At 47.4% G+C, this 24,481-nt stretch overlaps 1 protein-coding gene across 1 annotated transcript in view; it reads right to left on the bottom strand.

Moving 5' to 3' along the window:
* SCN10A (sodium voltage-gated channel alpha subunit 10) overlaps positions 1-24,481 on the bottom strand; it is a 77,809-nt gene that overhangs the window by 34,572 nt on the left and 18,756 nt on the right. The window contains 11 exon segments of the mRNA XM_027097140.1: positions 237-410; positions 3,032-3,270; positions 5,375-5,483; positions 8,184-8,477; positions 12,071-12,241; positions 12,930-13,127; positions 13,272-13,413; positions 19,836-19,899; positions 20,302-20,523; positions 22,695-22,786; positions 23,377-23,505. Of these exon segments, the coding sequence (XP_026952941.1) occupies positions 237-410; positions 3,032-3,270; positions 5,375-5,483; positions 8,184-8,477; positions 12,071-12,241; positions 12,930-13,127; positions 13,272-13,413; positions 19,836-19,899; positions 20,302-20,523; positions 22,695-22,786; positions 23,377-23,505 (1,834 nt within the window).

Below are 24,481 nucleotides of genomic sequence, written 5' to 3'. Positions count from 1 at the left end.
TTAGCACAGATGAGGGGAGCCAGGCCCAGAGAGGAAAGGGCACACCCCCACTTTGAGTAAGTGCAAAGCACCACGTCTCTGGCTCCCAGGAGCCATGCCCTGCCTCCTCCCACAGGGAACGAAGAGGAAGAGGGAGCTGGCTGGTGGGGTCCCCAAAGGACAGAGGCCGTTTCCAGCGGGGAGCCTCCTTGGATGTCCACATGGAGGTTCCCCAAGTTGCCAAAAGAGTACATTACCAGGCGGAAGGTCCGCAGCACTGTCAGGCTCCCCTTCCTGACCGCACCCAGCTCTATCAGGCTCACTGTGACGATGATGCAATCAAAGATGTTCCACTTCCTCTGGAAGTAATAGTAGGGATCGAACGCTATGATTTTGAAGACCATTTCAGCAGTAAAAAACACGGTAAAGACCTGCGGACAGAGACAGGGATCCATCTCAGCAGGGTCTGTGAGGTCGGGTGACAATGACAAATAGAGCAGGGGGAAAATGTTGTGTTTGTAAAGTAGCAAATCCCTTTACCTCGTTTTTATTCTGTTTCTATATTATCTGCAGGCTCCTGACGGATTGGGGATGGGAACACTCAGTGTGGCAGCAGAGAGAAATCTCTGGATCAGTGCTCAGGGAATACACATTAGTGTTTCCATGCTTCAGTGTTTCCGTTTGAATGGTGTTGGACATGGAGTAAGTGGATAATCATTAGGATAATAATTATTATATAATAATGTAAATGAGAAGTCAATCTGGTTCAGTAGTTTAAAAGCAGGGATCGTGGGGCAACACAGACCCAGAGAAAAATGTCAACTCAGCCATTCCTAGCTTGTATAAGCTTGGACAAGGAGTGCATCCTCTCTACCTCAATTTCCTCATCTGTATAATGGGCTTTAAGTGAGATAATGCATACGCAATTCTTAGCAAAGGTCCTGGCAGAAAGTACTTCATTAATCAATAATAGCTATTAGTAAGAACAATAATAATACATTGCCTCTAAGATTCTTTCAGCTCTGAGTATCTTTAATGGTCTTAAATAGGATAGAATTTTGACATTGAGAGAGGTCAGGGCCAGGCTTGGGTCACACAACAACCAGCAGGGAAGGGTGACAGGTAAGGAAGAAACCAAAGATCAGAGTCAGGTGTTTTTCTCTCATTTGTTCTCAACAGAGCTTCTCGCCAGCCTGGGAAACAGAGGTAGTTACATCCCTTTTACAGAGAAGGAAGTGGCTGAAGGTTTAAGGAACTTGACTGATGCCACAAGATGGCAACTGTGAGATGCAAAGAGCATCTACTGAGTGCCCTTTGTAGGCAAGTCAGCCTGGTGTGGGGGTGGGGCGATGAGGTCCTGTGCTCTAGAGAGACCTGGGTCACCTCTGGCTCCACCTTCCCCACCTGTGCTACCTTGGGCAGGATACTGAACCTCTCTGAGTCTTAAGGCTCTCTTTTGTGCTGCGAGGGTGGTGATAACCTCATAGCGCGTTGTGACGCTGAGAAAACACTTATAAAGCACCTGACTCATCATAAGCACCACACAGTGCCTGCCTTTCTTTCTTTTTTAAAAAATGGCACTGGGCTCTGTCACAGTGGTAAAGGCCTTTGGTCTTTCTTGCCTCAGCTTCTCCATCTGTAAAACAAGGTGCGGGCTCAGAGGTCTCTTCCATCTGACCCTTTGGGATCTATGATGACTTCTTGGCAATAAGCTCTCCCTTCTCTTTCCATTTCCCCTTTTCATATCAACTTTACATAGCATGTGTCTTCTTAGCCTAGGTGCTGCTGAAACGTAAGGCATGCTGGCTCCACAGTATCCCAGAACCTACTGGCATCATTTTCACATCCCTGGATTCTGGGAAAAGGGGAGATTTCTAGAGAAGAGCAGTCACATTTCCTCTGGGACCCCTCCTTCCACCTAAGTCTGCAGCCTACAAGGAGTTAGAAGAGCTGTATGGTCCTGGTGGAACTAGTAAGCCACCTGCAGTGGAGTGGACAGTGGTGTGGACATGGAGGCAGGACCCTGACCTTCACAGCTTCTGCTTTTCTTGTGTGCATGTGCGCACACACACACACACACACACACACAGACACTAGCACGTCCTGTGATGGGGTTTAGCACCCAGGAGTTGAGAGGTGTGAGCTTCAGAGCCAGTTGGCCTGGGTTCAAATCTTGATGATGTCACTTACTCACCTCTAGCACCCTGGGCAAATTAGTTAACTTCCTGTGCCTCCGTTTTTCCATCTGTGAAGGGGCATAATAATAGTACTTACCATATTGGGGTTTTGTGACAATAACATGAGAAGCATCTGAGGCCATGTCTGGTCTTGAGTAGGTGATCAAATAAAGCTGGCTATCATTACTGTTCCTGTGGGGCACAGGCTGAGGACAGTTCTCCTCTGAGTCTGACACTTTACTCAGCATGTAGGGAAATCCAGTATGGACTTTGTGTTGTTCAAAGAAAATTATACTACAAAGTTATGGAGGAAAATTTAAAGGAAAGTCCTGTCTGAACCAGATTTTAAAAAAAGTTCTGACTCCCTGACACTTTTGTGACAACAGCAAGCATGATCCCAGGTTCCCTCTCTCTCATTATCTTCCCCTCCCTCCCCCACTCTTCTGCACTTAAATAACAGCGTTGAAAAACCACAGACACTGTGTTTTGCAGTCACAAAAGCAATAAAATTGGAAGGAAATTTGCAAGTCCATAGGTTGTCTTTAGATGGGAAAGTGGCATTTATCATCATTTCGAGGTAGTGGCAGCTGCAATGCTGAGAATTCGGGTGGCTGTCCTAAGTTCTGCAAAGGGGAGGCTAGCTGCCCCTAGGTCAGGGCTCTCTCTGTCCACTTCCCTGTGCTCGTTCATCCCAAAGCAATTCCCAGCAGTTCAGCCTGGTCCTCCAGACTTGACTTCCTGCACTAAGTGTCTACACATCTCCCACACTGCTCTCAGCCAGCAAGATCAACACTCCAGTGAATGAGGGCATGCTGCTAGCCCACCCAGAGCCCCACAGATCTGACAGCACAGGCAGTGGCTGCCAGGGCACTCACAATGTTGCCAATCTGAAGCATGGCTTCGAAAGCGGGACTCATGCCGTAGTGCTCCATGGCCATGAAGATGGTGTTCACCACAATGCACAGGGTGATTGTGAGCTCTGCAAAGGGGTCCGTCACAATCACGAAGAGAAGGGTCTTAAGCTTCACCCACGTGGGGCAGCAATCCCAGATCAGATACTTCCGAGCCAAGCTGGTCAAGCAGGGTGGGCACCTCTGTTTAGACTCCTCGAGTTCTGCATCACAGGTGTGGTCAATGACAGCTCTCAGCCGGGCATGGACTCAGACCCCCACCCCATGGCCAGCTTCTAGACCTTGTCATTACTTATAACTCCCATTATAACACCTTATAACACCTCCCATCTCCACTTCAGCACTCACCCTTTTCCTCCTTTTTGAGCCCCTGTAGTCTAGCAAGTACAACCCAACCTCTGTCCCCATTCAGTCCTCCAAACCATGGACCGTACACTTTTTAACCATCCATCGCAAAGGTCATGCATGTCTTTGCTTCTCAACTTACCCAGCTTACATTTCATGTCCACCCCCTTTATACTCCCTCGCAGACACCTCAGTTCCCTTGCCCTCTCCCCCCTCCATTGTACTTGCCTGGCAAAACCCCAACTCCGAATAAACCCAACATGGAGATGACTCTGTACCTGCGCCCAACCAACTGTGGGGAAAATCCACAACCACGCTGACTGGTCCCAGCTTGTCACTGCCCTGTGTTTCTCCATTTCATTCCTTCAATCTTCCAGACCAGCATTTCTCTCTACCTTCCCTCTCCTCCAACCTCTCCCTCCTCCTCCACCTCTCTAATCCTCACTCTCTGCTGATGAGTAATTATTAAATAGTTATCCATGAGCAAAAATAACAACAACACTGTTGTTACTAGCATAGGTACACATTTCTCAAAACACAAACTCAGTTATGCAAGAAATGTAGCTTACGGGGTTTTCTCTCCCGTAACTGAATTCAATTTATACTTCAAGTCTCCAACCAGGGGACTTTGTTTTGGTTAACTCAACGTCTGCTACTACTTCGTTATCTGAAGTTGTGTCTGAGTTCTGGGGAGCTGAAGGTTGGTGGAGGGTTGAGCTGGTCCTAAGTCATTGCCAAGTGTATTTCACTTGAGTCATCAATGTTCCCATTTGGTCGTCGCTGGTGGGAGAGCCATGGAGATGGCTGTTCCCTCTTTGCCTCTCACTCATCTCCTTCTGCAGCCTTCAATGCGAACAAGGTGATCATCCAGATATTCTCCTGTCATGCTGGGGCCACAGAGCCCCCTTTGAGGCTGCCTCAGTTCTTCACTACCCAGGCATGTTACTGGCCCATGCTACCCTACGGTTTCTGTGTCATACTAGGCATGAGGGTCTCTGTCTAAGATTTGCCGCCTCCAGCTTCACCTAGAAAGTAAGGTACAGGTTGGCTCTGTTTTCAAATCACTCAAACATTTTGTTGTTGTTGTCTGTTGTCCACCATGCCCTCCCCTGCAGTTAGAATTCAGCCCAGGGCTGGGAGGAGAGTACACAGGGCCCCTTCTCAGGGACACACCAACATCCAAACTCCTTTCTCCATCCTCCAGCTCAGGACATTTTAAATTTGTCCAGAGGAGATGAATAACTAGATATGACTAAGGCCATGTTTTCCATGCCCTTAGGCAAAAGAAAGGCTGGATAAGAAGACAGGTCTTATACTCAGGGTGAGAAGGATATAGCCGTGCTCTTTGGTACTTGAGTGCCAGGTGGCCATTCTCTTCCTCCACCCTGTGGCTTGGTGTAAGCAGTTAGAATTTAGATCCATCCCTGGGGAGGCTGAGTGGATTCCCACCTGATTGATGGAACCCTGAATTGACAAGGATTTAGTTAAACTGGAGGATTAATTTACTTAAACTGCCTTCTAATGTTCAGCATGAGCTTGAGACAGAAATTAAGTTATAACCATAAAAGTCACTGCCATGAAACACATGGGAACAATTTTTCCATGTTTGAAAATTAAAGACTGTTAAATTTCTTGCATACCTGAGTGGTAGCTTGAAATTCTCTGTGCCTGCTGGATCACTTTTTAAAATCCAGTTTTGTGAATACATATGAAGCAGATGTTAATTTGAACAAGAAATGAACTAGAGCATTTCATTCAGTGGATTCTATTGTTTTTGAAAATTTATCCACATTTTAAAAACCACACTGATAAAGGGTAATGGGGACAAGGGCATAAAAATGAGGAGTATCCCAGGACACAGAGATGGGTGCTCTTCGACACAGGTTTGGGGCATCCCATCTTCTGCTCATATGGGGACTCCTCATGGCACAGTGAGTGGAAGTTCCAATGAGCAATACTTACCCTCGAGGACAGAGGTCATGATACTGACAACACTCATTGCCCTTTGGGTTCGGAAATGTTCATTCAAGTATTCTGCTGTCAAGTAAGTCTTCTGTCCTGCATCAGATGCCTGCTGGGACAAAAACAGAGTCAAGACATTCCCCTAAAGTCTTCAGTGGCAAAAACAGATCACTCAGCCTCTTATTGGCCTCTCTTGGGTGGTTGCGAGCTGCCCAGTGAAGCTACGGTCCTCTGCAGTCATGCTTGGAGTAAAGGGGCTACTCCATGAACTTGGGGTAAGAGCTCAGATGTGAGGAACAGCGTGACACGGAGCTGGGGTGCAACCAGAGCCTGAGTTCGTAGCTAACAGATGACCTGGCCTCACCTGAGGCTTTGCAGAGTCCTTCCCTAAGACAGGTTCCTGGGCACCAGGGTGGGGAGGGGGCTGCCTCAAGGGTCTCTGAGGTTTCTACCAAAGGGTAGTGGGAGTTGCAAGGGCATCAGGCCAGGCAGTCATTATTGGACTTCTGCCGGGCTGCGCATATGACATTTACAGAGAATTCCTACTCCATGATAGGCTTCCTTGACCTCCCTCCTAAGAGGCCCATTTCTCTTCCCAGCATATGACCCAGTTCCTATTCCACATGGTCTCTCTCTTTCTGAGGGAATATTTGTTGTGTCTTGATTGTTCAATTCTTAGTTTCTGACACAATCCTTTTGACTCTTCTCTCTCTGGGCCTTTATTGGAAGCTCTGTCTGGATTCTGTGCCAGGGCCCTAACTCTAGTCACACACTTACCCTGGATGTGGGGAGTCCCAGGCCCATTGTAGCTGACTCAGCACTGCAGTAACCATTCAGAGTCCAAATTCAACAAGTATTTATTGAGCATTTGCTGTAGGTGAAGCTCATAGGTATATAGTACATATAAAGAAAGTTTAGAAATTTCTCAACCATGAGGACTCAACAAAAGGTTCTAGCATCTACTGCTGTTATTGGTCAGATGTGTACATAAATGAAGGCACTTTGTGATTCCATTTAACCCTTCAGCCATTTAGAAACCTTTTTATAAGGTCTTTATAAGGGGAGACATGGAGGCTTGAGGAATTTAAGGGACTTGCTAAAGGTGACTCACTTGGTAAATGGCACAGCTGTGACTGATGTTCAGGTCCATGTGACATGGAAGGGATTAAAGAGTTAATCTTGCACTAGCCAGATAATTTCACTAAAATGAATCAAGGCTGGAATATCCAGGAAAGTGGTAATCCACAGAGTAATAACACGGTTTCCTGAATGAGGCATTTTCTAGAGAGTTAAAGCACCTCCAAGAGGACCCTGAAGCCTGGCTTTGACTTGAGGACTTTGGGTTGGTGATTCTCTTGGTAGGTCTTGGAGACCTACTCTCTACCATCTCTGTCCTGCTCTGTACCCATGGAGGGTGACCTGAGCAAACTGCATCACCCTCACCCTCTGGTTCTGGTCAGGTTTGGCCAGTGGGAGGCACAGACAGGAGATCTGAGGCTGGGAGGAGAGAGGAGCTGGCTATTTGCCAGCTGGCTTCTTCCCTGCTGGGCTGTGGCTGGGCCACCTTCCATCAGGCTGCCTCTCACATAAAGGGGCAGGTCTTGCTGGGCTCTGGTCCTTCCCCTCACCCCTTAAGCCTAGGCTTATTACAGCTTCCCACTGTGGCTAGTTCCTCGGCGCCTCACTGCCCCTTCTTAGTTCCTGAGCCCAGCGCACATCTCTGTAAATACTTCCATAAACCCTCTCCACTTGCCCACTGCAGTGGTTCATCTGTTTCTTGCTGGGACCCTGAATCCCATGCATCCAGTCAGAGATGGAGCTAAGGTAACACTGTAAGACTTATCCAAGTCACTAGAGCCATATAATGGTCAGCTCACAAGTCGGTTTGTAAACCACTGTGTGTCCTGGGCTGGCCAGAGGGCAAAAAACAACAACAACAAAAAAAAACCAAAATGGGGCTTCCCTGGTGGCACAGTGGTTGAGAGTCCGCCTGCCAATGCAGGGGACACGGGTTCGTGCCCCGGTCCGGGAAGATCCCACATGCCGCGGAGCAGCTGGGCCCGTGAGCCATGGTCGCTGAGCCTGCGCGCCCAGAGCCTGTGCCCCGCAGAGGGAGAGGCCACAACAGTGAGAGGCCCGCATACCGAAAAAAAAAAAAAAGAAAAGAAAAAACACTAGAAGCGTCATTACTGAAGATGGAGGGAGAGCTTAAATTAAATCACAGCTCCAATCCAATGAGGAGTCCCTGATTTGCCATTACACTCTGTGATTATTCTATTAAGAGTGCTGGCCAGTTAGTCACTGTTGCCTAATTTGTGCATTTTGGCAAGTTATTGCTTCTCCAACTAAAGTCAGGGATACTTTGCTTCTGCTAAGATCTGTCCGGGGCCCCTCCCAGGATTTCTCTGAGTCTTAATTGTCAAGCCCAAGGTAGTTTTCACAGAGTCACAGGCAAGAAGAGAAGAACCTTTAATTTTTTTTCACACTCGTCCAGGAAGCAAACAGGCCTATTTCTAAAGCCGTGATAGTGAGTAGGGACAGAGAAACTCTGGGGGAAAAAATGATATCAATTGGAAAATAGTCTGTATCACCGTCCTGCAGAGTAAACCAGAATACCTGTTTGATCTCAGTTAAACCCAATCTCTCCCTCTGGGTCTCACCTGCCTTGTCTGTAAAATGGGGGTAGATGGGAGGTGCTGGGCAGAGTGATGTCTAAAGGATCCTTCCACGGGTGACACTCAGGGCTTCTTGGCCTGAGGCCTCTAGCCAGAGAGCAGCCCCAAAGAGTCTGGAGCGTTCACAAACTCACCGAGACTTCGATGGCTCCAGCGGCAAGCTCACCAGTGGGCAATGTTGGGGGTCCATCTTCTCCACGCCCTAAGCCAGGGCTGGGAGTTTGAGGCAGTGGACTCCTAGGGAGGGGGCCTTGCTGGCTTGCATCCCTACCCAGCAGCAGAGAGCCCCGATGGCTTTGACAGTCTCCAGGAAAGACTCCATCATCTGTGACCCCATCAGGGAATGAGATGTCTCGGCCAGGGGCCTGGAAATGGAACACACTGCCATGGCTAGCCTGGTGTCTCTCCGAGGTGAGGCCTAGGAAAGACTGGGCATTGCCCCAAAAGAGCAAGAAAGAAGGCAGGCTGGAAGAGCATCCTGCAGGCAAATCTGGAACCTAACACTTCCCCACCCCCACCCCCACCCCCACTCCCACCTCCCTGCCCTCAGCCTCGTGACCTTCCCATAGAAAATTAAAGACACAGACCTACGGGGTATTCTAGGTATACATGGGGAGAAAAGAGAGGAAAAGAGTATTCTTGACACAGCCTGGGAAAGGGCCAAGATCAAAAAGAGATTGCAAGATGTTCAAGATCAGCAAATAGGTCATCATGGCCAAGGATGTGTCAGAGGACAACCTTGTCACCCAGATGGGTCAGTTGTTTGCCAGCCTTTGGCCATGGTGCTGGACAAAGGTATCTTAAGTTCCCTGCTTCAATGCAAAGTTGTGACTTCAGTAGACAGTTATGTACACCAGTACAGGAACAAGCTTAGTAAAGGGTTGTTGAACAAACGAGTGCTCTTATTTTCTGAAAATTAGGCTCGACAATTCATTAGATCCAGCCTATATGGGTGTGAGAGTTTGTTTTGCAAAGGAGGAGATAAGAGCTTTGTAATATAATGAGCTTCTAGGATCCCGCGAGGCAAACGTTGAACAGTCAACAATGGGGAGATTGAAGGGAGAGTTGCAGCCTAATTTCCTGGAAGAATAGTGCCATTCCTCCAAATCAATAAACATTTCCCATCAAAATCTTCCTCCAGGGGAACTGTGTGGCGTACAGTTGCCAGAGGAAAGGAGCTAATTCAGAGGCCCAGAGCCCCTGGAGAGTTAGTGTGCTGGGTTAGCTAGTTCCCACGACCACGATCTTGACCAGACAAGTTATCAATTCTGTCCTCACCTCATAGAAAGTGCTTCTAAAATCTAAATACTGACTTCCTATCAAACTCTGATCATAATGCTGAATTTTTCCCCCTTCCTTAATTCCTTTTATTTACTAAATTACTAAAGTTGGGACACTTTGTCAATTAAAGCTCTCCTGACCTATCCCCCTCTCCCACAGAAGTGAAATTTGCTTTCTTGATCATTTGGAGCCCAGTCCTGTTCAACAACCATCACTGTAATTCAGTATTAAAGTCCGCCACAGCACTAGGGACTTCCCTGGTGGCACAGTGGTTAAGAATCCGCCTGCCAATGTAGGGGACACGGGTTCCATCCCTTGTCCAGAAAGATCCCAGATGCCACGGGACAGCTAAGCCCATGCGCCACAACTACTGAGCCTGCACTCTGGAGCCTGCGAGCCACAACTACTGAAGCCCGCGTGCCTAGAGCCCGTGCTCCGCAACAAGAGAAGCCCACGTACCGCAACGAAGAGTAGCCCCCGCTCACCGCAACTAGAGGAAGCCCATGCGCAGCAACGAAGACCCAACACAGCCAAAAATTAATTAATTAATTTTAAAAACACAGTGCTTTTTCCCTAGAATATATGTCCAAGGACATTGAACTCATAAAAATCCACGAATCCTTCCTAGTTTTGAAGCAAAGGAACAGAATTGGCATATCCTTATTAAAGATGGGACAACTGAGTTATATGCACTTGGGCACTAAGCAAACCAAGAAACTAAGAAGAAAATTTTGGTCCCGTATTTGACAAGCAGTGCCTCCTTGGCCACCAGCTAATATTTCACAATTAACCTATTTGACAAATGGTGGACAATGAACTCTGAATCTAAGTATCAGACGTGCCTTTAAAATGCATCCTCCAAGCAAACCAACTGTGTTCCCTGAAACCCCTGCTGTGTCTCTCTGCTAAGTGCTACCCCCAACCTCTCTCTCATTACTGCTGGTCAGAAAATGGCTTTTTATTAAAACCTCCTATGGTCTATTTACTACAATAACACACCTGGGAAAGAAGGAAGAGGATGCCTTATTGAATGGACTCCAGTTAATCAGTTAGTATTAAGGAAGTACCCAAACAATGCCTCCCTGTCTTTGCATAAACATGACCTCCTTTCTGCCTGGAAAATATTCCTCCCCAAACCCTCCCAGTTCTCAATTACTAGAGGACACCCCTACTCACTATTTACTATTCACTTAAATTATCCCCTCCTCCATGAAGCCTTTCCTGATACACCCTCGCCCTCATAAGAGTAGACGTTTCCTCTTCTATTCCCCAAACACCATCTATGTGTCCCTAATAAAGCACTCAACACACAGCTATTTTTATATCTTCCTCCTCCACCCAAATGGAAGTCCTTGGGAAATGGACGGTGTTTTAGTCAACTCTTTATAACAAGCACCTAGTGTTGTTGAATTAACAAAACATGGTTCCTCTTTTTCCTTTTGAAGGTAAACCTAGCTGGAGACACAAGCACACAGACACACACCAGACAACTATTGGACATCCAAGTGCTAATCTGTGTGAGGCTGACTGAATAGGAGAAATTAAAGCCCAATTCAGAGTGTCACTGACATGTCCACGGAAGCTGTGATTCATCCTGTTCCATGGTTGTCAGAGCCCTAGTCAAATCCCCTTTGAAACAGCTTCTGAACTGTGCCCTGTCCATATCAGGTGCTGCTCAAAAGAGGCAGAGCAAGGAAGGGAAGGGCACAGACTCTGATAAATGCTGAAGTGTCGGTGTCTGAGGTCAGTGTGCATGGGAGTGTGCCTGTGTATGTCCATGCACACAGAAGTCTGGGGGTTGTAGAGATCCTATTCCAAAAAGTAGAACATCCTTCAGAGGAGCACAAGGAAAAGAGATCGGGAGGGAAGTGAGTGTCAGCAGCCTTGAAAAATAGCCATGTTGATCCCCTTTCCCATACTGTTATTGTGGGATCTACTCTACCACAAAGGGGTTATTATCTCTCAGGCCTGTGGAAAGGGTATATTTGGGGTACATAGGACTTTCAAGGGAGAAGGAGCTGGTGGGAGGAAACTTGGTGAGTACAGGGAATCTTGGAGTAGGAGGTAGCGGGTCACGATGGTGGCGAGAATTGCTACAGGGTCTGAAGTGAGGAACTGAAGTTATTCCCAGGCTGGATTGTTATCACAGAGACAGGTGCTGGGATCTCCTGTGCCAACAGTAGGGGAGAATTTGAGCTGCAGGGGCTGAGGCATGAGGTCAGAAAGAAGCTTGTAAATGATTTCAGCATCACGAACAAGGATCCCACTCCTGCTCCAGAAATGCAGATCAGAGTATCAGAAGGAAGCTGACCCTTGATGTCCACAGGTCCACAGACACCTCAAGGTCAGCATGTTCAAGGTCACAAACAATCCAGGGTTCTTCTCCAGTGTTACTGCCTTAGAATCACCACCTACCTAACTGCCCAATCTGGAAACCTGGGAGGCATTTTGGACTTCTCCCTTCTTTTCCAACATTCCACAGTCCCAATCTTGTTTATTCCCTCGAGTCCCCATAAAAGTCTTTATAATCCACCCTTTTCCTCATCCATAATGCCCCTGTCCTAGTTTAGGCTACCATTGGTTGGGGGGCGTGGCAGGCAGGGTCTGTATTATCAAAACGTCCTCCTAGTCTCTGTGCCTCCAGATATCTCTCTGCTACAAACCTCTTCCCACTTCAGCATATTGTCCATGGCAGCTGGAAAGGTGGGTCACCTTTAAGGCGCAAATCTGAGCCCCTTACCATTCTGTGCTCGTTGTAAGGCTCAGTCTGGGGTGACTTGTTGTCATCTGTGGAGCCCTCTGACACCCTTGGCTTCATTCTGTGCCTTCTCACACTGGCATTTTTGGAGGCCAAAGGGGATCCATTGTGGGAGTGGAGAGAGGCTGTGTCAACCCCCAGGGCTGCCAGCACCTGAAAGGAGAGAACAGCAGTATCTGGATGAGCTTAGCATAAATGTGTGTCCCCCAGACATGGGGTGTCACAGAGGTGATGGCATCTAAACCAGAGGAAATCAGGATTAGGACCTGGGTGGTGGTTGGATTAAGACATGGCAGGAAGAGTCACCTCCCTCATTCACACCCTGTAGTAAACTCTGTTGATGCCCTGTCCAGATCTCTTTTACCAGGTCAGTACCCTCATCTCAAGCTGCTTGAATGTTAGTTACTAATGGGTTACAGCTACAGGATTTGCAGAAAACTTTCTTTGACTATACATTTGACTGGAGCAAGTATGGAGGTACAAAGGGCCAGCGTTCTTGCCTCCAGGTAGGGGTAACCCTGTGGAACAAGTCATGCCCTGGAGCTCCCCATGGGATCAGGCCAAAGGTAGTATCTAGCTGAGGCCACTTCCTTGTTTAATTCTTCCCCTGTCCCATCCTGTTTCCTTCAGTCTCCTCCTAAGAGCACCCCTCAGTGAATCACTTGCACAGGCTCTTCATTCATTTTTTATGAGAAAATCTAACCTAAGATGGTCCCTGAGATAAGATGAATCTTCCTATGGTTCCCTAAAATGACAGTCTTACTCTAAGAGGCTAGTCCAGATATCTGCCCAACAATGTACAACCTGCAACAGATTTCACAAAGATCCACCCCTCACTGACCTCCTGCTCTGTCCGGAGCATCTGAAGGGCCTCCTGGAACTTCTTCTCCTTGGCTTCAATTTCATCAGTGGTTGCCTGGTTCTGCTCCTCATATGCCATGGTGACCACAGCCAAAATCAAATTGACCAGGTAGAAAGACCCCAGGAAGATAACAAGCACGAAAAAAAACATGTAGATTTTCCCAGAAGCCCTCAGGGTCTGCAGATTCAAAAGAAAGAAGAGAGACTTGTACCTAGAGAACTTGGGCCCCTGACATGGTCAGGGTCCTCCAGGAAGAACGTACCCATGCAGCCAATGCCCCAGCCTCCAACCGAGTCTGTATGGGGACATGCAGATCAATACCTGCTGGTAGAGGCGTTCCCAGGAATCCTGTGTCATGAGGCGGAACAGTGAGAGGAAAGCCCAAGCAAAGGAGTCAAAGCTGGTATAGTTAAAATCTGGGTTGTCAGATGTTTTAAGGCAGAAATAACCTTCAGGGCAGTGGCTGCAGCAAGAACAGAGAAGGTTGTCAATTGCACAGCCTCCCACTTACTGGGGCAAGACAGTCCAGAGTTGTGGGAAGACCTGAGGGTTTGAAGTTAAAGACTGGAGTTCAAGGCCTAGCCTACCTCTTATTAGCTGAGTGACCTTGGACATTCAGTCTCTTTAGGTCTCAGTTTCTCTTGCCCATTAAATGGGGACGATAATGTTAGGGAATTACTGACTGAAACCACCCATCCTGGCCAGGTTAGAACCGCTTACGTGAGTTGTCTCACAACAAGAGGTCTCAATAAGGAACATGGAACCAACAAGCTGCCACCAAAACCAACCAGAAGAACTTGGGAGGGGAAAAAAGGATGGAGGAGGTGCCAACCCATAATAGTCCTGCAAACCTCCCAGACTCCCTCATGAGAGAAACTGTCTTGACTGAGAGATGTGTGTGCAGCCAGGAAGGGCCCTGAGTCAGACCAAATATGGGCACAAGCAAAATGATTGGCCAGAGACAACCCAGAAAGTTAACCCAACCTCCATAAATCCTGAGACCGCAAGCCATGAGGCAGAGCAGTTCTCCTAGGTTCCCTACCCTGCTGCTGTCTGCTCAAACACTCATTTACAAAAAAGTGTTTTATTTTGTCAATATGCACGTTTCCTCAGACGATTCTTTTTTTTCTTTTTTGGCTGCGTTGGGTCTTCGTCGCTGCACACGGGCTTTTCTCTAGTGGCGAACAGGGGCTACTCTTCGTTGAGGTGCGCAGGCTTCTCATTGCGGTGGTTTCTCTTGTTGTGGAGCATGGGCTCTAGGCGTGCGGGCTTCAGTAGTTGTGGTACGTGGGCTCATCAGTTGTGGCTCGCGGGCTCTAGAGCGCAGGCTCAGTAGTTGTGGCACACGGAATTAGTTGCCCCGTAGCATCTGGGATCTTCCCAGACCAGGGGTCGAACTCGTGTCCCCTGCATTGGCAGGCGGATTCTTAACCACTGTGCCACCAGGGAAGTCCCTATGATTCATTTCTGAGTGTTAGACAAGATCTCATCTCGGGCCCTAGAAGAGGTACCCCCCCACCGCCCCACCCCACCCTGGTAACATAATACCTTCACGTCAGAGTTTCATGCAAAGGGAAATGGCCTGGAGAAGGCTAGCTGGCTGCCCAGACATGACCCCATAAGATGGTGAGCTCTTTGCAGATTGACACCAGGGGAGGCAGAGTCAGTAAAACCTGAGCCAGTTGGCATCACCTGCAGAGTTGTCTTTCAAAGGAGGACTCACAGTTAGCCAAGTTCAGTGACCAATTACATGCAACAATCAAAACACCACTTTCTGGGCTTCCCTGGTGGCGCAGTGGTTGAGAGTCCGCTTGCTGATGCAGGGGACGCGGGTTCGTGTCCCGGTCCGGGAAGGTCCCATGTGCCCCTGAGCGGCTGGGCCCGTGAGCCATGGCCAATGAGCCTGCGTGTCTGGAGCCTGTGCTCCGCAACAGGAGAGGCCACAACAGTGAGAGACCCACGTACCGCAACAAAAACAAACAAACAAACAAAAAAAAAAACACCACTGTCCAATAACTGAGCACGTAGTGTGTGCCTCTCTCACTCCTAAGTGCTTTACAAATGTTATAATTTAATCATCTCAATAATCCTTTTTTTAAAAACAGATGTGTGGTACTGGCACAAAAACAGAAATATAGATCAATGGAGCAGGATAGAAAGCCCGGAGATAAACCCACGCACATATGTCACCTTATCTTTGATAAAGGAGGCAGGAATGTACAGTGGAGAAAGGACAGCTCTTCAATAAGTGGTGCTGGGAAAACTGGACAGGTACATGTAAAAGTATGAGATTAGAACACTCCCTAACACCATACACAAAAATAAGCTCAAAATGGATTAAAGACCTAAATGTAAGGCCAGAAACTATCAAACTCTTAGAGGAAAACATAGGCAGAACACTCTATGACATAAATCACAGCAAGATCCTTTCTGACCCACCTCCCAGAGAAATGGAAATAAAAACAAAAATAAACAAATGGGACCTAATGAAACTTAAAAGCTTTTGCACAGCAAAGGAAACCATAAACAAGACCAAAAGACAACCCTCAGAATGGGAGAACATATTTGCAAATGAAGCAACTGACAAAGGATTAATCTCCAAAATTTATAAGCAGCTCATGCAGCTCAATAACAAAAAAACAAACAACCCAATCCAAAAATGGGCAGAAGACCTAAATAGACATTTCTCCAAAGAAGATATACAGACTGCCAACAAACACATGAAAGAATACTCAACTTCATTAATCATTAGAGAAATGCAAGTCAAAACTACAATGAGATATCATCTCACACCAGTCAGAATGGCCATCATCAAAAAATCTAGAAACAATAAATGCTGGAGAGGGTGTGGAGAAAAGGGAACCCTCTTGCACTGCTGGTGGGAATGTAAATAGATACAGCCACTGTGGAGAACAGTATGGAGGTTCCTTAAAAAACTACAAATAGAACCACCATATGAGCCAGCAATCCCACTACTGGGCATATACCCTGAGAAAACCATAATTCAAAAAGAGTCATGTACCAAAATGTTCATTGCAGCTCTACTTACAATAGCCAGGACATGGAAGCCACCTAAGTGTCCATCATCAGATGAATGGATAAAGATGTGGCACATTTATAGAATGGAATATTACTCAGCCATAAAAAGAAACGAAATTGAGTTATTTGTAGTGAGTTGGATGGACCTAGAGTCTGTCATACAGAGTGAAGTAAGTCAGAAAGAGAAAGACAAATACTGTATGCTAACACATAAATATGGAATCTAAGGGAAAAAAATGTCATGAAGAACCTAGGGGTAAGATGGGAATAAAGACACAGACCTACTAGAGCATGGACTTGAGGATATGGGGAGGGGGAAGGGTAAGCTGGGACAAAGTGAGAGAGTGGCATGGACATATATACACTACCAAACGTAAAATAGATAGCTAGTGGGAAGCAGCCGCATAGCACAGGGAGATCAGCTCGGTGCTTTGTGACCACCTAGGGGGGTGGAATAGGGAGGGTGGGAGGGAGGGAGATGCAAGAGGGAAGAGATATGGGAACATACGTATATGTATAAGTGTTTCACTTTGTTATAAAGCAGAAACTAACACACCATTGTAAAGCAATTATACTCCAATAAAGATGTAAAAAAAAAAAACCAGATGTGGAAGCTGGGGTTCAGAGAGAAGAAGTCAGCTGTCTAAAAGGACACAGATGCCGATGGATTTATTTAAAAGGAGAAATATAACTGTCAAGTAGTTTAGAAGGAAGGCCAAACTGAAGATGACTGCCTGGTGAGCACTGGGGTGGCGAGGGCTGCACTGCCCTCTCTCTCACAGTAAGAGGGTGAGTTGGTATCACGAAGCATCTCTAAGCATGAGGCATGTGAGTGCTCCCCTGCACACCAGTGAGATGGCCTGGTTGAGGAGACAGTAACGCTTTTTTTGTAGTTCTGGATTCTACTTCAGGATTCCTCCACCAACACCAACCCTGGGGGGGTCTTCTTGTTCCAGACATCCATACAAACACACATCCAGGAACCCACACAATTGATTAGGGCCTGACAACTTGATTATAACTAAATCCCAATTCTGTCTCCAACCTTGGTTGAAGATTTGCGAATTTCCAGACTCTGTAGACCCACATATAAAGACAGTCTCTTGGTTCTGCTCTCCCAAGGACCTAGTTAACCCATTACCTGTAGGTTTGCTAGTTAACACTAAGGGCAGCCTATTTCTATGTCTGCCGTAGAACACTCTATAGCTGCTACACATCAACAGCTAACTGCTCAGAGAATTAAATGAGACCACGGTGTAAAGGCTCTTGCAAGATGCCTTCAGCATAGCAAATATTGTATGTCAAATGCAGAAATAAATTTCTTGGTGTTTTTAATCTGAAGCTACCAAAAAGATGGACTAGAATAATGTATGTGAAAGAATGCTGAAAATCATCAAGTATTTCCTGGCACTTGTTCTCCACTTTGAGACCCTGGACTTTCTCCCTGCAGTGTCACTGGTCAGTGTGAGCATTTGCTCAGGGCTCTGGCTTCTCTGCAGCTCAGCACAGAACCCAGGTTCGGTGTTCACAGCATGCTTGTCAGGGCTCACTCTGCCCATCATCTAAGCTGGCCTCTACTTAACATCCCAGCCCTATCCACTCCTTCCCCGCCTGGCCAGGACCTATGCAGCAGGATAGCTGGTCTCTCTCAGCGTTGGAGAGGGGCCCCATGGATGGACCCCACAGCTTTACCACAGTCAGTGCATGGGCTACTGTGGAACCATCCTCATGAGAAATGCCATAATCCAGACAGGAGGAGGACACTGACGGGTCCTCGGTTTCAATTTAAGTCAAATGCAAATAAAAACTGACATCAGAACAGCCCTCTTCCTGAACTCAAGAACCAAATGCCAAGTGCATTCGTGAAGAAAGAGGCCAAGGGGCCTGTGTTGCTCAAATTCTCCTGTTAGTCCCACCCCTCAGCTCTAGCTGAGATTGTTTTCCTGGGGAGCTGATGAAGGCAGAACTCCATAAAGTTCCCACCCACCTCCACTCGTGCAATATAGGGTTGTTAGCCACTCAGGGAGGGGGTGTGTGGGCTCGGGGTTCCAGACCCCCTCGCCATGGAGATGGGAGGGATGAGTCTTTCTGATCTGTTGCCTGATCTCCTTCTGCTCACACCTGTTCCCGTGGTCAAAGCAGCAGGCAGACATGAGGGGCCCTCTACCCCTTTGCTTTGTCTCACATTCTGTTCTGCTATCTAAAGGCTCCATCCGGGTTTCCCTGGTGGCACAGTGGTTAAGAATCTGCCTGCCAATGCAGGGGACACGGGTTTGAGCCCTGGTCTGGGAAGATCCCACATGCCGTGGAGCAACTAAGCCCATGAGCCACAATTACTGAGCCTGCGCATCTAGAGCCTGTGCTCCATAACAAAAGAAGCCACGACAATGAGAAGCCCGTGCACCACGATGAAGAGTAGCCCCCGCTCACTGCAGCTAGAGAAAGCCTGCACACAGAAACGAAGACCCAACACAGCCAAAAATAAATAAATAAATTTAAAAAAATAAAAAAAGTAAAGGCTCCATCCAAACCATCTCTTGTTCATCAAGCCTGGAGACATCCTGTTTACCCTTCAATCTCACCTCAGTCACCACCTCTAGGAAACCTTCCCTGACATCCTCCCTGCCTCACACCATCACCTCGCTGTGTTTCCCCAGCCCAGGGAGCCTCTAGGACAGCACTTGTAATTCACAGCATAGCATCTTTATGTATATGCATCAGAGCTCACAAACTGGCAGATTGCTAGCTGAATTTGCATTGCTAAAATATTTTGTTTGGCCCACAATATGTAGACATTTTCTGAAATTGGTAGCCAATGTTTATAGTTAAGAGAGTTTACATAAAAATTGAAATTTCCTGTCTCTCTTTTAAAAACTTGGACGTTCTGGAAACAGTGGACCCACATTTCCACATGACAACCAAAAGCTGAACTGAGAAGTGGCTACCCCTTTAGATGGAGCATGAACTCTCATGATCATGGTTCCCACCCAGCCTACTCCTCACATTTGTTGTTATGTGTCTGGCCTCTGCAAGAATTTGAAACTGCAAAGTCTGATGCATGTGTTTCTTCCTCTGCTATGTGAGGATAATGAAACCCATGTGATAGAGTTGTAATTAAATGTAGAGCATTTGACATAAAACATATTTAATAAATATTTGTTCCTTCCTGGGGCAGATTGTTTGTAAAAATGACCACAATTATTCACATCCCTGTCTCCACACCCCTTTTAATATGATGTTGCAGGTTCTCCCAGCAACAGGTGGAGTCTATTCCCCCATTCCTTGGATTTGGACTGGCCTGTGCCTTGCTTTAGTCAATAGGATGCAACAGAAGTGACATTATGCCAGTTCTAAGCCTAGGCCTCAAGAGACCTGGAACACTTCCACTCTTTCTCTTGGAATCCTGCCTCCACCAGAAGAATAAGCCTGGGCTAGTCTGATGGGGGGTGAGAGACCACATGGAGCAGAGACAAAACACCCCAGCTGAGGCCATCCTAGATCAGCCAGACCCCTGCTAACCCATCTACTGTCTGCAGATGCATGAATGAGCCCAGTCAATATCAGAAGAAGAGTAGACTGATCTCAGCTCAATGTGCAGATCTACAGAATCCTGAGCTAAGTAAATGGCTGGTGTTTTAGGCCACAAAATCTTGGGGTTGTTTGTTACACAGCAAGAGCTAACTCATACACTCCCTCCTCATGAGCCTGGGATGGCAGAGGCCATGACTTATTAATTTCTACATCTTCCTCAGGACTTGCAACCCAGGCTTCACCCAGAAAAAGCTGATGACAAGAAGGAGAAAGGGCTGCTGGGCATTGGTGCTATGTCATGGCTTGGGTACTCACCCTGAATCAGATCCATTGCCACACAGTAAGGGATCAGAAGTGCCTGGTTTGTTGGTGTAGAAATCTGCAAAATAAAGGAAGAATTGAAAGCCTCACATGGTTCTCAACCCTCAACTCAAGCCTTGAGTGGTGAAATCAACATCCGCTGAGTCTTCTGCCAGAGTGAGGAGAGAGCCCTTCGCCATGTGCCCTCACTGGATATGCTGAGACGCCTGGAAGGGGAAATGTCTCATCTGGGAAGAGAAAAGCTGAGCAGTGGCTTCAGCTTTGAGCTTCCTTCAGCAGAGGCAGAATGACCTGCCTCTGGATTTATAGCTCATTTCCTTGTAAAAGGAAATTTGGCAACAGAGAATAGGGGGGCCCAAAAGTAAAACACAACTCATGAGAAGCATTTCAGCAGAAAAGAGGAATCAAAATATATGTCTATACAGGTATGCAGGGGCTTCACACCCCCTGCCAACCAGACCTGGGTCCCTATGACAGAAATTCCACTCCCGTTTTTCATGAGAAGAGTAATTGGCCGTCTCGTTGACAACTGTGCAATTCTTGACACATTTGTTCTTGAGGTTGCCCTTGAAGAGCTGCAGGCCCACCAGGGCAAAGACACTCAGGCAGAAGATGGTGAGGATGGTCACGTCAGCCAGCTTCCTCACCGAGTGGATCAGGGCTCCCACGATGACCTTCAGCCCTGTGGGAAGATGACACTGATACTCTCACGTGGAAGAGGTGCCACACGCAGAACACACATGTGTGCCTGGCACGCTTGCATCTTAGCCATCCTACCCTCTCACTACACACAGGTGTGAGGTATTTTACAAACTCTAGGGCAGTTCCAACCCCCGTTTCTCATCTGAACCTTGTAATAAGCCTAAGAGGCAGACAGAGATTATTGTCCCATTGTAAAGATGAAGCAACTGATATCCAGGCAATGCATTTCATTTTAAAGCTAATAAATTCTGGAGAGTAGCAATTCAATTTAAAAAGTAATTGATGAGTACCTGCTATGTTCCAGGCACTACACTAGGCGTGAGGCTACTAACTTCATTCCAGTCATTTGGTATCTGTTTTTCTGTCCTTATCTCAGTCCTGAGAGGCAGCTCAAGGCTGGGGACACACGTACCTCAGTGTGTGTGAGTGTGTGTGTGTGTGAGTGAGTGAAAGAGAAAGAGAAAGAGAGGAGGAGGAGGAGGAAGAAAGGAGGGAGAGAGGGGGAGAGAGAGACATGCAAGGGAGATAGAATGAGACAGAGATGCAAAGACACAGATGTACATAACAGTGTGAAGCCATGAGGGACACTGAGAGTCACTGAGGAAGAAACAGAGAATCTGAGAAGGAGCACAGCTGGCAGCAAAGATGGGGCCCCTGCTTGTTTAAGGAAAGATGATTTGTTGCTCTGGCAAAGGAAAACACCTTCTTCGGGAAAGCAGCTCCCCAGGTAGCAGAAAGAGCTCTAACCAGGGAAGCAGACTGTGATCTAGCCTTGCATTCTCATTTTGGTCAACAAATAACCCATTGAGCACACCCCCTGCCCCATGTGGTCCCCTCTGGGAGCCGAGCAATGGTTAAGGCACTGGCCTGTGGTGGGGCTGTCTGATGAGTGAGGGGAAACTCCATAGCATTATTGAGCAGGTGGGCACACAGAGGAACAGCCCCTCACAGAAGCCTGGGAGTCGGGGTAAGATGGGGTGGAGGGTGGGGAAGATGGGAAGGACCAGGGAGTCTCCTTGAGGAGGTCAGAGCGTGGCAGAGCCCTGAGGATGCATATGAGTTGAGTGAAGAGAGGAGGAGGGATTTCCTGACAGAGGAGCAGCATGGCCCAGGGCTGGGCAATGAGCAAAAGCTTTGAATGTCTGTGGAACCACAGGCAGATTCTGGAATGTGGTGTGAGGTGGGTACAGGAGACAGATGAGGCAGGGAGAGGAGGAGGGTCAGGACAGGCCAGGTCTTGTAGACAAGGCTCAGGGTCTTCCTGGCTGGGAGTAGGTGAGAGAGGTACCAAGCAGCAGAACTGGCTACTTACTGCTCTGATTTTCTTCATGAAGAAGCTTGTCCAGTGGAAGTTGGCAAAGACTTTTCAGTCGTTCCCTGCAGAACCAGTCACAGAACCGTGGAAAGGGACTTCTACTCTAGCGTGAGTATTTCTATTTCCCAGATGAGGGCATGGGTTCTCAGGGGTGAGGGAGGGTAGATAACCCATCAGGCCACAAGGGAGAAGCATTGAGTCCCATCTCAGGGCTGTTACCTGGTCTCTGGCCTCACTATCCCCTCCATCAACCCAGTGGAAGATGAGGAGTATCACTGGGCTACTTATTGGAGGCCTGGTAAGATGAGCCCTGGTATACTATTTTTGTTTCTGAATTGCCTGTAATCAAGAATTGTCTAATATTTTCTCTTCTGTGGGTCCAAAGACAGGGCTGAGGCCCAAATTTTCAGATCCATGGAAATGGGGAAGATACTCACCAGAGCCTAGGACTGCCTTTTTCCTTCTTCACTGTTTCCAAGTTTACATTTTGGTTTAAAGTATAAATGAGAATCTGACTGGAGGCTTGCCTGAACCCCACAATGAGAACATAAAACGAAGACTTGACCTTCTTGTTCTTTACGGACACCATGGGGTACTGTGGACAGAGTGTTGGCTGAGAATCAGGACATGAGGTTTCCAGGTCACAAATGCCTCTAGTGATGAGGATTTGGGATTGTGTTTTCTACTCTCTGGGCCTCAGTTTCTTTGTCTCTTAAATGGGGACAGTAGTCCATGTCCCAGAAATTTATAGGGCTCTTGTGAAATCAAAGTGGGACATTAGGCTGTGGAAACCAACATAAGCTCTATGAGTAAATGTACTGGTTAAAGCGGCTCACCTGGGATCACCGACACTGTTTTTAAAGCTCTAAGGACTCTGAACGTCCGCAGGCCTGAGATCCCTCGGAGATCTATGGCTTCACCAACATACCTGTAGGACCAGAAGTCAGTCAGCATCTCTGCAAGAAGAGGTACTTGGGAATTCAGGCAGCATAAATAAGGACAATTTTGGGTAACACCAGCCTAGGAAGGACCCAGAACAGACACTGAGAACCTACTAGCACTTCCACTTATAGACTGACATGAACACTGATTTAATTAAGGCAATATTTTCCAGAATGGCCCCTTTGAGAAGATGTATTGTGATCTAGAAGGCTCCGTGTGCTACATGTGTGGATGGATATTCAAGCATGTGGGTGTGGCCAACCCATCTTCTCAGGTACTGGTTCTCAGATAAAGACCTTCATATCTGGTAGGTACAAGGCTGAGCCTTGCCTGATCCACTTTGACAGGCCAGTTATCAGCTCAGATCTGAGGTCTCCAACTTCTCCCTGAGTGTATGGAACTAACCCTAGAAAATGACTCCCAAAGCAACAGTCTTTGGCAAAGAAACCCTAGGCCACACAGTCCCGAAAGAGGAAGCTGGACAGAGATAAGGAAACATCCCCAGAGTGGCAGCCTTGGATACACCTACAAGCCCTACACAGATGCACATACAAGTCAGTGTGGAGAAATACTCACGCCAGGGTGATGACACTAAAATCCAGCCAGTTCCAAGGATCTCGCAGGTAAGTGAACTCATTTAGACAAAATCCTCTTGCCAGTATCTTTATCAAGGCTTCAAAGGTATAAATGACAGTGAAGACATATCTGTGAGGGAAGGTGGAAAGGGAGTATTAACTGTGCCTTGGAGAGAGCTCAGAGGGACAGCAGCTGTGATTGTTCCAAAGGAGAACGTGCAAAGATCATCGCCAAGGTGGGGAAGGGGAAGAAGGGAAGGTAGGGAGATGAGACGCAGACGGAGGAACTCAGAGGAGTCACACATATGGGTGGGGTGGGATGATCGGCAGCCTCTGCTGCTCTGAAGGTAGGCAGAGGGCGATGGCAGCTGAGAACCTCTGGCACCATGAGGTTCAGAACAAAGTTCCTCCTGTTCCATGAGGCTCCCCGAGGATTTCTGCCCTGAGGGAAGCTGGCAACTCCTCTCTCAACTTGTTGATGGCTGAAAATATGGAAGAGGGAGGAGGCCCAACTACATCCCTCCTCTCCAAACTTCTCTACTTCTGACTCTTTTCTTCTCATACCGTGCCTGGTCTGCCAGCATTTCTGGCCTCAGGGATCCCGGTCTGTTTACTGTCTAAGGCAGTAAACAACTAGGTGTCATGGAAGAAAAAAGCATCTGAGTTCACACACATTTTCTCAGGAGGATGGATCCTGTTAGAGGAAGTCATCTCAAAACAGCCACTCTGCTGGGCACTTTGTGGGTTTGGATTTGAAGAGATGGATCTGAAGCTTAGGTTGAGAGTAGGGTAGTGTTTCTCAAGTGTTCAAAATCCCTCCATCACCAACAGCAGTGGTTCTCAGACTCTAGCACGCATCTGACCCCCTGGAGAGCTTGTTCAAGAATCTGATTTCTGGGCCGCACGTCCAGAGTTTCTGACTCGGTAAGTCTGGGGTAGGGCCCAAGAATTTGCATTTCTCACAAGTTCCCAGCAGAGCCTAATGTTGATGGCCCGAGGAACTACACTTTTAGAACCACCGACCAAAGGGATTCAGATGCATGCATAAATCACACCTAATTTTGGATACATTACATTTTTAAAATTATAAAATTCTAAATGTAAGC

Source organism: Aethalodelphis obliquidens, unplaced genomic scaffold (assembly GCF_003676395.1).
Source record: "Aethalodelphis obliquidens isolate GAN/ISIS:26980383/991018 unplaced genomic scaffold, ASM367639v1 scaffold112, whole genome shotgun sequence".
Taxonomy (NCBI): Eukaryota; Metazoa; Chordata; class Mammalia; order Artiodactyla; family Delphinidae; genus Aethalodelphis; species Aethalodelphis obliquidens.
This window is presented reverse-complemented; position numbering and strand designations above follow the sequence as displayed.